This window comes from Syzygium oleosum, unplaced genomic scaffold (assembly GCF_021117445.2).
Source record: "Syzygium oleosum isolate NSW1041296 unplaced genomic scaffold, Sole_v2.1 Sole_v2.15, whole genome shotgun sequence".
In the NCBI taxonomy this organism is placed as follows: domain Eukaryota; kingdom Viridiplantae; phylum Streptophyta; class Magnoliopsida; order Myrtales; family Myrtaceae; genus Syzygium; species Syzygium oleosum.
In genome coordinates this window covers 723,409-736,649 of record NW_026607499.1, presented here as the reverse complement: position 1 = coordinate 736,649, position 13,241 = coordinate 723,409, and the positions used below count along the sequence as shown (strand labels likewise).

General features: G+C 42.1%; 2 protein-coding genes across 2 annotated transcripts in view; both read left to right on the top strand.

Annotated features, from left to right (window-relative positions):
- LOC115687212 (uncharacterized) overlaps positions 1-13,241 on the top strand; it is an 83,238-nt gene that overhangs the window by 27,638 nt on the left and 42,359 nt on the right. The gene's annotated exons all lie outside the window — the stretch shown is intronic.
- On the top strand, positions 6,298-9,049 carry LOC115687210 (uncharacterized). The gene is made up of 6 exons (XM_056318191.1): positions 6,298-6,444; positions 6,951-7,080; positions 7,221-7,390; positions 7,512-7,800; positions 7,887-8,047; positions 8,646-9,049. The coding sequence occupies exons 1-6, from the start codon at positions 6,387-6,389 to the stop codon at positions 8,810-8,812; spliced, it is 975 nt and encodes a 324-aa protein (XP_056174166.1). The 5' UTR covers positions 6,298-6,386; the 3' UTR covers positions 8,813-9,049.

Here is a 13,241-nt window from a genome sequence, read left to right as displayed (position 1 = left end):
GCCTAGGCCACGACAGCCTCACCAAGCATCGCCTTCCAAGGCAACGCTTGGCAAGGCTGCCATAGCTTGGGTGAGGATCTGACCTAGGCAAAGCTGACCCTCACCGGGCCTTGCTTGCCCTTGCCGCGGCTCACCCAAGCGAGGGTCAGCCGGGCCTCGCTTGTGGTGGGCAATGGCGGCCTCATCTAGGCAGGTGGCCATGGCTAGTGGTCATTGGTCAGTCACCAGCCAAAGGTAGAAGAAAGGAGGAAAAAAAAAAGAAAAGAAAGAAAAAAAAAAGAGAAAAAAAGGAAAAAAATCAGAAAAATATTTAAAAAAATCAAAAAATAATTAAAATATTATTAAAAATTATCCACATCAGCACCGATGGTGCCACGTAGGCTGGCCCGGCATCCAAGTTAGCAATATCTAGTTAAAATTAGCCGGAAGGACTGAATTAGCACAAAAACAAAAGGTTTTGGATTCAATTGGCACAAAAAAGAGGTTTATGACTTAATTGACACAAATGCAAAGGTTTAGGACTTTTCTAATACTTTTCCCACTTGAAAGCAAAAGACATGAATCTCATTAAGAATAACAACACGGACTTAGGTTAATAAAAAAATGAAAATAGAGCGCAAAGAACAAGAAATAAAGTGAAGTACCTCTGCCCATTGCCATCTCCAATTTAGAAAGCCTGTTCTTTTAGCTTGCTCTTAGCTCTTCGTTGCTTCCTAGTCTGCTCCTCTTTCACTCTCCCTTTCTCAAATCGATCGTAGACTTCGCTCATCAACCCCAGCCATAATGGTGTTTATATAGGTCTAAGGAAGACCTCATGTGAAAAGGCCACATGAGGTCGTTGCAAGAATATTGAGTAAGACTATAGCAGGAGACAAAACGCCAACTTTCTTCTAATAAAGAAATGCTAAAAGAGAGGTTTCCCCAACTTTTCTTAATAAAAATTGCTAAAAGAGAAGTTTCCTCGTCACTGCCTAAACGGCAATGTCATTTCTTTGGCCTCTTTCCAAGTCTTCTCTCAAGTCTTTAGGAGTCAACGACAATTGAATGAGATGAATAAATCCAAAATCAAATGACCCATCTCTCTCTCTCAGGATACAGAATTCTTTTCTAAGGAAAAATGCTAGAAGTTTCCTCTGACCTCTCTCTCATTGAACGCATTGAAAAACGCTTATCTTCAGGAGAGAAATCAAATTGCGATTCCCGGGACTACGATAAGTCTAATACCGTCCAGCAATCTCGGCCTAACAAGCTCAGGCAGTTTTACTTAATTTACTCCATTTGCGATTGTCAAAGTCCTGTAATTTTACCTACTTTCGGTTCTTGATTTATGTGGTAAAATTTTCGTGATTTGATGTTTCTTATTACTCTAATCGCTCTGCTTCGTTGCGAGCACACGTGACACAAGGTAATTAAATAGAGGTTGTGAGACCTTGGTTATTTGATCATCACAGATTTCGTATTTCCACTCCGTTTTATAAGTTTAATGAATGGAATGTCTTTTCTACACAAACAAGAAAAAGAAAAAGAAATTGTATAGACATAGATAAAAAAATCTTTTTTTTTATTATAAATAGGGGCACAAGCTTAGATACCTGGCTACCTAAAGGTCTATGCTCTACAAGTCCCGTAAAACTGAATAAGCCCTGATATTTGAGAACAGTTTCACACAATTGATAAAGAATTCACCTTCGATTCTCGAGTTAGAAATCATCTGACATCCCAACCAACTACGTCAACCTTTGCGAGTTAAAACAAATAGACGATGTTTGCTTAAATTGCTTCATGTGTCATCTTGGGAGTGATTTCAAGGAGACGCAATGTCATTCATCTAATACAATTAGGATAATGCTCATATTGACCGGAAGGTGGCACCCGTTGACTCGTCCACTCAGATTCCCATAATCACAGGGGGCCCCACCAAAGGGTGACGTCATACGGCCGAGCTCACCACGAGAGTGGCGCTCGTTGACTGGTTGACCGAACGAGACGGGGGCGTGCAGCACGTGTTGTTCCCGAGCCTTTTATGGCTGCGTTTGGGATTGGCTTTAGGAAGCCACTTTGGGCACCTAAAGCCCTTTAGCCTAAAATTTGGTGTTTGCCAAATTTTTTTTGAAATCTCATTGAGCTAAAGTTGGCCTTGTGAAGGCTGAAAACCCAAGGCAGGTCCTAGGCTGCCTTGGGTTTTCAGCTTTTTCGGTAAGCAATAGTACCCGGGTAAGTAAAAAAAATTTCTTTCGAAACTACCCTCATCTATTTTTTGATTTTCCGGTTTTGCCCTCGTCTGGCACTGTTCATCTTCCCGAGGAACCAAACTGGAGGCTGGCGACTGCTGCCTGAGGGGTCTGGCCACTGCCGCCTGGGGGTCGGCTGACCTCTGGCGACCGCCGCATGGGGGTCGCCCGACCTCAGGCGGCGCCTAGGTCGCGTGGCCGAGGCCGGGTCGCGCGACCTAGGCGCCGCCCGAGGTTGAGCGACCCCAGCGGCGGTTGCGGCGACGGCGCATTCGGAGGTCGCGACCCGGCGCGGTTTCGGAGGTGGCCGACCCCGGCGGCGTTAGGCCGGACCGCGCGACCCGGGCGACGCCTAGGTCACGCGACCTCGGGCCGCCTCGCCCGAGGTCGCGCGACCCTAGGCAAGCGTCGGCTTGGGTCGCACGACCCGGGCGAGGCGGCTGAGGTCGCGTGACCTAGGCGTCGCCCGGGTCACGCGGGTAAGGCCAACGCCGCCTGGGGGTCGGCCGACCTCCGGCAACCGCCGCCTGGGGTCGCCTGACCGGCTTGGGTTGCGCGACCCAGGTGAGGCGGCCTGAGGATCGCGCGACCGTCAGGCGAGGCTGGCCGGCGGCCAGATCTGGCCGTCAGAGGTTGGCCGGCGGCCGTTTTGGCCCGCCGGCAGTGACTGTGCTTTTTGTTCAATTTTTTTTATATAAATAATGAGCAAAAGTCCTTTACAAAATTAATTTTACCAAACGGTATTTAGACCAAAGTTACTTTCAAACGTGATTTTAAAATATATATTACCAAATACTACTTGCATTTTGAAAAACCCTTTTAGCTCAAAGTTCTTTGCATTTTCCCAAAAACTTTCCCCCAAAGTGTTTCCAAACGCACCCTATGTCGAGAGCCCAACGCAGCTCGTCTACCGCACGATCACGGACGTACGCGGTGGAGATCTCCCACCGACCAACCCCAGCCCCTCCCTCCTAGGCAGTAGGCTCCTATGACCAAACCGGACGAATATTATATACTAGATAGATTAACAGATTTATTTTTGCGGGGCAAATGTTTTTATCAAACGGTTAAGATTAAGAAACAATATTATATAGCCACAAATGCGAAAAGAAGAAATCCCGCGTCGGGTGAATTAGTAGATAAATATGTGCATTTTATAGACTAATTGGATTTACTTTAAGAAAAGGCAAACCCTATTTTTTGAAATGTTGAAAATGAACATTATGTTAAATATATGTGAATTTTGCGCGTTTAATTATTCGCATGTGGGGAGGTTTTAGTTGTTTCTTTCTAAATAAAAGTAACGTTACGCTAGCTGCAAGATTTAAGGAAAACAAAACAATCAAGAAAATTCTTACGAGACAAAGACTTTACTTTAACTTATTAATATGTATAGGCAGCCAATTCACGTTTTATTGTCATATCCGTCGAGTGGATTGTCCTTTTTGTCAGTGCGACGAGGGACGTCGGGTTAGGTAGGGCCGGAGGTCGGTGGGAGGTCTCCATCACGTGCTTCCGTGAATTGGGCTCTGGAGCTAAAGGCTAAAAAATAAGGGTCAATACTACGAAAAACCCCAAACTGGTACATCTGTGATAAATTTACCTCAAATTATTTTTTGACAACAAAAAATCCCAAACTAGTACACTTGTGATAATTTTACCCCGAACTAATTTTTTGACCACCAAAAATCCTAAACTGGTACATCTGTGACAAATTTACCCTCCATTAGTTTTCATTAAATTTTCAAATTGCTAAGTTTGATGACACGTGGTAGTTGACGGGTGCACCAATTTGGTTTTACCACTTTGTTTGTCACAAGCTTACCGATTTGTGATTTTTCGTGATATTAATTCAATTTAATGGACATTAACGGAGGATAAATTTGTCACAAATGTACCAGTTTGGGGTTTTTAGTGGTCAAAAAATTAGTTTGGGGTAAAATTGTCACAGGTGTACCAGTTTAGGGATTTTGGTGGTCAAAAAAATAAATCGGGAAAAAATTGTCACAAGTGTACCAGTGTGAGGTTTTTGGTGGTCAAAAAAATAGTTCGAGGTAAATTTGTTACATGTATACCAATTTAGGGTGTTTGGTGGTCAAAAAATTAATTTGAGATAAAATTATCATAAATGTACTAATTTAGGATTTTTGGTGGTATTAATCCCAAGAATAACACGTAGACGCTCCGTCATATCCGGTCAAAGAGTCAACGAGTGCCACTTTCGTGGTGAGCTGGCCAATATGACGTCAGAACCGATGACGTCACATTCGGTGGGGATATTGGTCAATGAGTCAACGAGGGCCACTTCCAGGTAATTTCCCACTGACTTTCTTTTTTAAGCGGTTTACTTAGTGTACCCCTCAAATGAAATTACTACAACAAATAAAGATCGAACCTTAGACTTCATACTTTGTATACATGTGTCGTCGATGATGAGACATTTTTCATTAATTGATTTTTTCAAAGCGATATGAGCGGATTATTTTTAAGAATATATTTTTCAAAATTTTTCACCATCCACAAAATAAACGGAGCCATAATCACGATGGTGTTTGAGTTTTCTTTTTCCTTTCTTTGTTTCTTTCTTCTTCTTCTTCTTTTTTGTGTGTTTGAGTAACTAGAGTAAGTAAGTCACTTTAAAAAATGACTGGAAACTTGAATCATTCCATACTTGTCAAGCAAAATTAGCACTGCCCTAATTGTGTTAGATCAATGACGTGCACATCCTTAAAACCGTTTTATAAACGTGAAACAACTTAAGCAAAAAAAGTAGTTTATTTATTCATTTTAACCTCCAAGGATTGGGGCAGTTGGTTGGAATGTCAAAGGATTTCCAGCTCAATAATCGAAGGTAACTTGTTCAAATCTCATCAACCATATGCAAACTAATCTTAGTTAGGGCGAGTTCCACAAGCAAAGGCCGAGACTTAACTGATTTATGGGACTAGCGGAGTGTTTTGATGGATCTCCAAGTAGCCGGGTGTCTGCACTCATATCCCTGGATTATGAAAAATATTCATTTATCTATTCCGACATAAATTCTTTTTCCTTTTTCTTCTAGACAGGAAAGACTTGTCCATTCATTGAACTCATGGAATAGAAGTGGGACAGACGGAATTCATGATAACAAGATAACCCTGGCTCACGAGCTCCTACCTTGAGCCGCGCGTGCTCGCAACCGAGCAAAGCGATCAGAGCAATAATAAACATTCAAACCAAGAACAGTGGCCACATAAATCAATGATTGAAGAAAGGGGTTTTTTTTCAATGTGCTCAATGCACATGGTTGATCGTGGGCGGCGTTACTGGTGGCGGCAGCCACGGAGTCCTCACGGTGGACCCTCCACACACAGACACACACACACAGAAGGAAACTTCTCTTTAGCATGTTTTTATTAGAAGAAAAACTGACATTTTGTGTCCTGTGAGAGAGAGAGAGAGAGAGAGAGAGAGAGAGAGAGAGAGAGAGAGAGGAATCTTCTCTTTTAGCATTTTTTATTAGAAGTAAAAATGGCATTTTGTGTCCTGTGAGAGAGAGGAATCTTCTCTTTTAGGAGTTTTTTTTTTCGGTCAAGTTTAGCAGTTTTTATCAGAAGAAAAACTGGCATTTTGGATCCTGTAATAGTTTTGCTTGATTGCTTGCTTCTACTTTGAACGACCTCATGGTACCCTCTTTTCTATGTACCAACTCAATGCAGATCTTCCTAAGACCTTTCACAACATAAGTCCGTGAATATCGAAAAGGCAAATAAGGGAAAAATATGATATCATCAACCAATAAATGCGATGCCTTGCCAATGAGCACTGCTTCTTTTGATAGTCGATGACGAAACATCATCACGTTCTGTCAATGTGAAAGTTTGATTTCTTGGAGTGATTTTCAAATGTAGAATGTTTATTTGCTGGGAGGGTCTTTTTTTATATTTGTTCAAAGACTTCCAATACAAGAGTAGGTAAAGCTATGATTGATTAAACAAATGATTCCATGCATTATCTGTCAGACTCTCTATATAAACACTATCGAGGTTGGGGTTCATTTGCGGAGTATTGAGAGAGAGAGAGAGAGAGAGAGAGAGAGAGAGAGAGAGAGAGAGAGAGAGAGAGAGAGAGGAGCAAATTAGGAAGCAACGAAGAGCTAAGAGCAAGCTTAGGGACATGCCTCCTAGAGTGGAGACGCCAAGCTGCAGCGCACCTCCCAGGAGCAGTGAACCTGGTACTTCTCTTCATTTTTTGTCTTTGCGGTCTACTTTCATTTTCTGTCTTTGCGGTCTACTTTCATTTTCCTCAACCTAAGTCTTTGTTGTTATTCTTGATAAGTCATGCTTTTGCTTTTAAACTTTTTAACAAACTTTTATTTGGCTGTAATGCCATTTTAGAGGATTCAGGTAAGACCTTTCTACATGCACGATCATTCATGATCGTTAAGTAAGAGCTTACCTTGTCATGAACTTATTCTTGTTCGATTCAATTCAAAATCAAATATCTCGAGAAATAGGATCCCGATTCCCACTACTTTCATGTATGGAGCACGGATTTCTCAAGAAATAGGATTTCAATCCTCATGCCTTTCGGGAATATTTAGCCTTCAAAGTTTGTCTGAAAGACCTGAAGTGGAAGGGCCAATTTATGCACATTTGGGGCGAGCCATTGAACAACCTTCTATCTCCGAGATTGTGAATACAATCAATTGTGCTCAAATGACATTTTTTTTTGTGACAGAACGTGACGACGAGTTGTCCCGTAGATTTTGTCCGCCAGTTCATTATGTAGTGGAGATAAATTCAGTTACCGAATTATTAAAATTAAATACGTATGAATCCGGTGTCTTTGAAGCTGGGGGCTACGAATGGTGAGTTGTCGAATTTCCCTTTTTTTTTCATCTAACTCGACACTCATATATTTTGGAACCGCAACGAACTCAATCAAGAGATACAACTTCGATGCTTAATCAATTCACAGCTGATTAAACGTTTAATTTGTCATTTTCAGGAGCTTATGCCTTTACCCTGAGGGACACAAGGACCGTGAGGGGAAGGTATATATGTCCATGTATCTGTCAATCGAGGAGCCAAATAAGCTTGGAAACAGTGGGCAAGTTGTAGTTGACTACAAGTTTTTTGTGTTTGACAACATTCGCGGGGAGTACGTCACCTTCAAAGGTTGATCATCACGTAATCCATAATCAATGATCACAAAATCACACTTCCACTTCTAGTAACGTCATCATTATTTTATAGAATTCACAACAAACTTACATCAACTTGGTGGACTTGTGTGCAGAGAAAGGCAAGGAGTTGAGGGCATTCAGTAAAGCGAAGCCCCAATGGGGGCTTTCTAAGTTTCTTTCCTTGGCAAGTTTCAACAATAAGCCATATGGATTCCGTCGGGGTGAGTATTGTAAATTTGGGGCTGAGGTTTTGGTCAGCAAGCGTGAGAGGAAGAAGGAGACTCTCACCATCATCAGGGACCCGCCACACTACATAACCACTAGGAAGATCCGGCAGTTCTCCACATCGAACAAGAACCCTCAGTATTCCGACCCCTTCACCCTCGGAACGAGGAGGACTTGGTACGTTCCCAGAACCAAGAAAGCTCATGTTTCTAAACAGGATTAGCTAAAACTCATCTTTGTTTAACTGCAATCATCGTGCGTAGGAAGTTAAAGGTGTTTCCCCAACGCCATGGGGACCGGGAGGGGAATTCGCTGTCCGTTTACTTACAAGCGCACAACCTTCCTCCGAGGATCAAAATGTACGTAAAAGCCAAATTGCGTGTGTTGAACAACAACGACCATAAGAACGATAAGGAAAAAATAGGTAGGCTTCTCTTTTCTTTTTTCTCTACGACAGCCGTGTATGGGTCGACTTTTACTTCTTCTTTTTTTGTTTTTTACATAATCAAATTTTTACGTTGCACACACTTCTACTTCCTGTTAATCCAAAAAATCCAAAACTTTTACAACATGCAAATGTTGGCAGGTAGTTTCGGATATAACTTTTGCATTACCTTTTGAAATTTGAATGATTTATTATTATTTTTCAGTTTTTCTTAATCCAAAACAAATGGGCTAACGCAAATACATTTAAGTATTACCATATGTAAATCTTGCAAAAAATTTAAAAGAAAATCATGCAGAATTTTTCCCAGATATTTTTATAAATGAACATCATTCTTATTTTATGGTAAAAATCCGAGTGGCTTTTTGGAAAGGGCGCAAAGCCCATGATTACCCAACTTTTGAGTATCATAGCAACAATCCACATATACATGTGAATATCTTCTATTGAAAGAACATAATGCTATCTCTCTTCATCAGTCCAAATTGAGTATGAATGTGCTAATTGGACATGGCTTCATCTATATTATTTTTTTAAAAAAAAGAACTAAGAAGTATTTTTTTCGGGGGCATTGCAGTTAGTGGTTGGCTATCTGCCAACAATTACAACTGCGGTCACCCAGACTTTATGTCGTGGGGGGATCTCTGCAAACCGAATGGAGGGTTCGTTCGCAAGAAAGAACTGGAAATTACAGTCCAAATCCTCGTCATATCAGATGTCGCGAGGATTGATGAACGGGTTTGATGACTTACGTCAATTTTTATTGAGTCAGAATTAACTCCTCGAGAACGATGTGCGTGGACCAAATTGGCGTTGACATTGGTTCCCCCAAAGTCCAGATTTGCATATGGAAGATGCCTAGTATGTCCACAATCTTGTGGAATCGTAATTTCTTTGGAGCTTGCTTAGTATGTTCTGTGTTTCCGTACTGTGTATAATCGAAGCTATGCTTATAATAAAATCCTCGTGAGCCAATTTATAGTTTGTTGCGATTTTGTCTTGTGCTGTAGTAGAGCCGTGATGTTTGCAAGCGTGCTATCTAAAATGTCTGCTCATAGCTTTCGCTGTGAGTATCCTTTGGAAGGGTAGTAGAGCCGTGATGTTTAGGGTTCCAACGGTGAGGATCCCCAAGGAAGGTGGTAGGGGTCCTTCCCTAACGCCATTGACTATTCGCAAGGAGCGATGTGCAGTGGTGTTTGGTGCAAAAGATGGCCCAAGTAGAGCGGAAGCGTTGTGGCCTTAGGATGGTAAGCACAAAGCGGAGGTGCAGTAGCGTATGGCTAGCATTTAGTCAAAATGTGCGGTGGCCTCACATATTTTGTGTAGAGAGAAGGTGCTATGGCCTTTGGATACGTGGACAGTGAATTATAGCATCAAATAATGATCATTAAATGTGATGATTTATTGCAATCATTCAATTAAGAATACGGGTGTAACTTGGGTAACCATGAAACGACCTTAGAACATGTAACAGGTAGGTTCTAAGTTCTAGAGTATCCATAGTAGATTCTAGGTTTCAAAAATTTAGGAACCGGTTTCGATAAATAGATTTCATGTTCCAGGTGGAACCTGGAACGACCTTTAAACTGCTCACCCCTACCACCTAAGAGTGAAAAATACCCAAACTTGCCTGAACTGAATTGAAAATTTTGGGTCTTTTCGGTTTGGGTAATAAGTAAAGGAATTTGGGTATATTGAAGGTTCGGGTAATATGCCCGAACCGAACCGAAACAAGCTTTTTTAATCTCTTTCCTTATTTGGTGCCTGAAGAGTGAATTAAGACTGTATCTAATCTTTTCCATTTGAGCGAATATTTTCTTTCTCATCTCAATATTACGATTCCAGCAGCCAACACCTCAGCCTTCTCCCTTGCCCTCTCCGCCACCATCGCCCTCACCTTCACCACCAGATATTGCGAGCTCTATTGAGCTCTAGCAGCTACAAGCGGTGGATCTCGTCCACAGTCGAGCTCTAGTCTTTCTCATTTGTTGGGACTCCGCCGAGGCTGGGGAGCCACTCTTTTCGCTGGGCCACCCTTAGGTGCTTATGCGCCTCTCGACCATGACCGTCTAGATCTTGACGAGATCGGCGGTCATGGAACCTCATCGTCAACGACGTTATGAAGCTCCTGATCAAGGCGTTCTCAAGATCCGTCCTTGTCGCCGGCGATCTCAAGACATGGCGTTCTGATTCTAGAGCTTTTGCTGTGCAAAGGGAAGACAAAAAATGTTTTAGTAATAAACTTAGACACGCACACTTGTATGTATATACATATATGTATTTCATATCGTATCCTTTTTGTCTGAAAATGCTTTAGTAAATCAGAAAGAACATGCTATTGTAAGTTTTTTTTTTCTATAAATATCTATTCAATAAAATGAATGGATATGCATTAACTATGTTATTAGTTTTTTTGGGTAAAAGTCACAAAAATTCCCAAACTATGCCCAGTGTAACATATTTACTCCAAACTTGTACCCGTGTGTCACATTTGCCTCAAACTTTTTTTGTGACATAAAAACCCTATTTCTCATGTGGCGCAAATGCTTTATCACGGTTAAGATTAAGAAAAAATGTTGTGTAGTCATAAATGTGAAAAGAAAAATACCCGCACTGGGGATTTTCCACACATATTCTCATATAGTTTTGTCAAGACAACAAAAATTGGTACTCTTACAATGTCAAAAACTATTGTGTTGACACCTATGTTTAGGCTGCGAATGATAATCATTCTGTTTCTTTGTTTTTTTATTTTTCTGTTTCTAGGAACAGATTTGGAATAGAAATCCATTTGGTAACATAATTTTATTTTTCTATTTTTGGAACAAATTTTAATTTAGAAATAGGTTTGAAACAGAAATGAGAAATAACATTTTTCTACTTTTTTATTTATGAAATAAAAATTAGAAATAAAAATTCTTTTCATCGCTCGCTCTTGCTACTAGCTGGTTGCCTGCCCGCTGCCTGCCTCCCACCCCCACCTCCCGCCGTTGTCCTCCTCTCGCCACCCACCTCCTGCCGTTGCCCGACGCCATCCACCTCTTGGCACTGTCCTCCATATTGGTCGCCCCACCATCTGCTGCCACCTCCCGCCACCTTCCACCAGTTGTCCACTTGCTAGGTGCTCGAGAGAGAGAAATTTTGTGTTGTTATCAACAAATTTTTATTTTGGGAACAAAAATTTTTGTATTGTTATCAGACGCGTATTTTTTTCTCAGAAACTCATCCATGGAATAGAAATCTATTTCTGGTCATAAATTGATTTCTGAAACAGAATAGTTGTCTTTCGCACCCAAGATTAATTATACAAAATTTAGGAGTTAATGTCCTTAATTCCTAAAAAACAAAAAAAAAATTATTCAATTGCATTGCATATAGACATTAGGTGCATTTTACATTATTAGAATGTATTGTCTTCTTTTAATTAAATTTTAAAAAATAATAATAAAAAAAAATTAGATTGGCCCGGGCCAGGGCCGGCCCGACCCAACCCCAGCCCCATCTTCCTCTTCCCCTCGCCCGCGTGCTCACCGACCCTCTCCCTTTCTCTCTCTCGTTCGTGCGGCCACGGCCATTTCTCTTCCCCTCGCCCGCGCACGGCCCAGCCATTCCCTTCCTCTTTCCCCACTCAGCCTGGCCCCTCTCCCTCTCCCTCTCTCCTCTTCCTCTAACCGTTGCCATGGACACCGAGATGGAGGGGATCCATGTACTGGCCTAAAACGGCCACAAAAGTCAAGGACGCAAAGTAGGCCGGTGCAGGCCATTCAATGAGGAGTTAATGGGGCAAAAGCAAGTGGTCGTTGACCATAAAAAGACCAGAGAAAAGGAGAGAAGCCAGCCACAGAGAGAGAAGAAAAACAAAGTAATGAGAAAGAAGAAGAGAAAGAGAGATTGAGCAAAAAAGTTTCAACCTTTGGCTTGCGGGTTGAAAAACAAAGCCAAAGGAAGCTTCCCCGTTGAGTCTACGCCGCCGACAGTCCCTTGAACTGACGCCTCCAATCGGTGAGTTTACTCAGCCCCTTTTTCCCCTGCTTTATCCTGTTTTTCTGTGTAGGTTGATTGGGACTCGCATCGGCCGTTTCGCTTGAATCCTGGCCCATACCGATCCTGCTCCTAGTCCAGACTCGCCGTCGGAGACGAGTCGTGGCCGCCAAAGCAGGCTCGAGCCCTTCAAGAGGTCGGGGTTACCGATTTTTAGCCATAAGCTCCAGCTGTTCGACAAAATGCCTAAATGAAATCCCGTTTGGTTGAGTCTCGGTCGGCGATCTCCAGTTTGGCCGGGGAGTCGGGAGGCCATTCCCAGCTGTGTGGTGGCTAGGTAAGACTAAGGAGGGCTAAAAATTGGCTTGGGTTCGCTGGCCCAGCTCTGATCGACGTTTGGGCTGGAAGAGCCTCGGTCGGAGCTCGGTCGGCTGCCACGTGGCTGGCCAGGCAGGGGCCGCCTCGGCCCCAAATGCCAAGGCTGGTGAGGCTAATGGCCAGGCGAGATGACCGGCCAATCGTCATATCTCTCCAGACCGGCGCTCTTGCATGCCTGTGCATGCAGGAGCCGGCCTGAACCCAGCCTACAGACCCGGTTAGACTGGTCTGTAGGCCATTTAAGGCAGATTCGACTGGGTCGAACCGGCCCTATTTTGTCCATTTCCATTGGATTGGGCCTAATCCAGTTTAGGACCTGGGTCAACCACTTGGGTTGACCCTTGACCTAATTCGGATCCAAAGATCTAAACTGGGTCATTGCATATGGGTCGGGTCCGTTGACCCGGATCGGTTTCGACTTGATCCAAATCTGACCCAATTGAATATTATATTAATATTAAATTATTTTTAATTAAAAAATATTTAAAAAAATCGAATTTTTTTAAAATTAAAAAATAGTTTAGAAATTAGTATTTTTGAATAATTTTCTAAATTATGTAAATTATTTGATTAATAATTATGTCTAAATTGGATAAGCCTATGGGGCTATACAGTAGGATTTTGAATGTTATTTTTACTACTGTTGTATTATTATTATGCATGTTATTTCTAATTAGTATATAATTGCATAAATTGTCATGTGTTGAATGTTGTCACCCTAGTTACGATTAGAATCCTAGGCTGCATATCTTTCTTGACTGCTAATCATTAATGAATATGCACTCGTTTGATCACCTCACATGTTAGGAAATAG

Bases quoted from the DNA above. Each gene is read 5' to 3' on its own strand.
- LOC115687210 (XM_056318191.1), top strand. From the start codon at position 6,387: ATGCCTCCTAGAGTGGAGACGCCAAGCTGCAGCGCACCTCCCAGGAGC. The intron at 7,391-7,511 runs GTTGATCATCAC...ACTTGTGTGCAG, and splicing joins GGAGTACGTCACCTTCAAAG to AGAAAGGCAAGGAGTTGAGG. The intron at 8,048-8,645 runs GTAGGCTTCTCT...GGGGCATTGCAG, and splicing joins GAACGATAAGGAAAAAATAG to TTAGTGGTTGGCTATCTGCC.